General features: G+C 42.8%; 1 protein-coding gene across 1 annotated transcript; it reads right to left on the minus strand.

The window, feature by feature from the left end:
• Nucleotides 1-214: 214 nt before the first annotated feature.
• On the minus strand, nt 215-1611 carry LOC103408954 (senescence-specific cysteine protease SAG12-like). Its single transcript, XM_070821443.1, has 2 exons — nt 1096-1611; nt 215-968 (listed from the first exon to the last, which is right to left on the minus strand). Exons 1-2 carry the CDS (start codon nt 1532-1534, stop codon nt 382-384), a joined length of 1026 nt encoding a protein of 341 aa, XP_070677544.1. The 5' UTR covers nt 1535-1611; the 3' UTR covers nt 215-381.
• Between the last annotated feature and the right edge of the window lie 234 nt (nt 1612-1845).

Genomic DNA, 1845 nt, shown 5'->3' on the forward strand with positions numbered 1-1845 from the left:
CTTCTAGCACTCGCGTTCATCTCCTTAGTTATTTGTTGGTTTAGGTACACACTGTGTATTACATGATATGTACTTGCTCCTCTGTTTTGCTTTATCTATTCAAAGGCATATTCCATCAAGCCGCCGTTGCAGCTGTGGTTCTGAATTTAATCTAAGCAAGCAAGCAGGGTAGGCAAATTCATTGTTGAAGCCAAATTTCCAGGACACAGTAAACTTATGATCAATCAGTCTCACCTGAATGCAATTCTTCTTTTGTTTTCATTGAGCATATTTTAAGCAAGTACAATAGACAGACATTTTTTCACAGCCTATGGGTTTTCTTGGTATACTTATAGCCTATAGGCAAAGTGAAAAAGCTCACCTCAGCCCTTGATTAATACATTACATAATTGGATAGGAAGCTTGCATAGCGAGGCCACAAACACCTTCTGGGGCATCGGCGTTTCTAAGAATCTTCATGTAACCATTATCACCCCACCTTTCGGCCCATGAGTTCTTGATTAACCAATAGGGGGTGCCATCTTCAGTTGTCCCATACCCAATGATGGTAACAGCGTGGTTCAATTCTGTCCCACAACTATCATCAGTGAACAGGCCCCCGGAATAGAGCCGAAAGGCTTGTGAGGCAGCGATGGCAACGGAGACTGGTTGCATGGATACAGCCTTGAGCAAATCGGTTTCACTGTTGGGAGTTACCCTTGCATAATTAGTTATCTTGGCAGCAGCCTCATTTCCCAGGTTCGTATCACATGTTCCATCCGAACCCTGGTATGGGTAATTTTCTTCACTGGCAATTCCTCCGTTCTGTTGAATGTATGCAAAGGCTTTAGCCATGTCACCACCTTGGCAGCCAAAGTTACTTGTATCACAGTCCACAAGTTGTTGCTCAGACAGTGAGATCAATTGGCCAGTTTTGATTTTGGTAATCCCTTCGACTGCTGCCACTGCAGAAAATGCCCAGCAACAACCTGCATGTACTCAAACAAACAGATACGAATTAATTTCCGTAGGAAAGAATGCATGAAGAAAGTAATTAAAAATATATATGTACGAGTAAGCTTTGCCCAATATTAATATGGTGGTTGGTGCTCTTACCACAGTTCCCTTGATCTTTTACAGGAGTAACAGCATCTTGCTCCCTCCAGTCAATGCTTGGGGGAACATCCGTCAGGCTTAGGTTTTTGTGCGTAAAAGATGCATCTGCGGATGAGGTTGATTCAGTGGGCTTCTTGTATCCAGTATGATGTCTGAGAAATTCTTCATGGGTCATATCAGAAAATTGATTGATGCTTAGCTTGTATGTCTTCTTCCCTTCACTGTTGAATTTCTCCACGAATTCCACATTGTTCTTGAATATGTGGAAACGCCTTTCCTTCTCTGCGCTGTCCTGGTAAACGCGCCCAAACTCTTCCATCCATTGCTCATGTTTTGCAGCAATGGAATCTTCGTACAATGTGCGGGACGTGGCTTGAGATGCCAAGGTCCCCAAGGTGATGAGTATGGCAACAATTAAAATGTTTCTTTCAAAAGCCATTGCTCACAAAGCACCACTGATGATGAGAGGGACGCTCTGTATCGACAATGGCTTTGATTTAAAGTTGTGATTGGTGTGAAGAAGCAAGCATGTTATCGCGGGTTTATATAGAAGACGATCAGAACCTCCTGTATGTGCACTTTGATGGAACTCTTAGGATGGGAATTTCGTAGGAGTCTTTTCCCATTTGCTGGAGTCTTTTCCCATTGGGTTTTAGTCGCCATGAAATTTCCAAGCACATTTCACAGTTGACGACCGCATAAATTTTTTTATCAATCAGTCTGGCCCGAATGCGATTCTTGCTTTTGTTT

The sequence above is a fragment of the Malus domestica genome, chromosome 05 (genome assembly GCF_042453785.1).
Source record: "Malus domestica chromosome 05, GDT2T_hap1".
NCBI lineage: Eukaryota > Viridiplantae > Streptophyta > Magnoliopsida > Rosales > Rosaceae > Malus > Malus domestica.

What these genes read in the sequence shown, in the direction of transcription:
- LOC103408954 (XM_070821443.1), bottom strand. Translation starts at nt 1,534, where the DNA reads ATGGCTTTTGAAAGAAACATTTTAATTGTTGCCATACTCATCACCTTG. An exon ending in AAAAGATCAAGGGAACTGTG is followed by an intron (nt 969 to 1,095) that starts GTAAGAGCACCA and finishes GAGTACATGCAG; the next exon opens with GTTGTTGCTGGGCATTTTCT.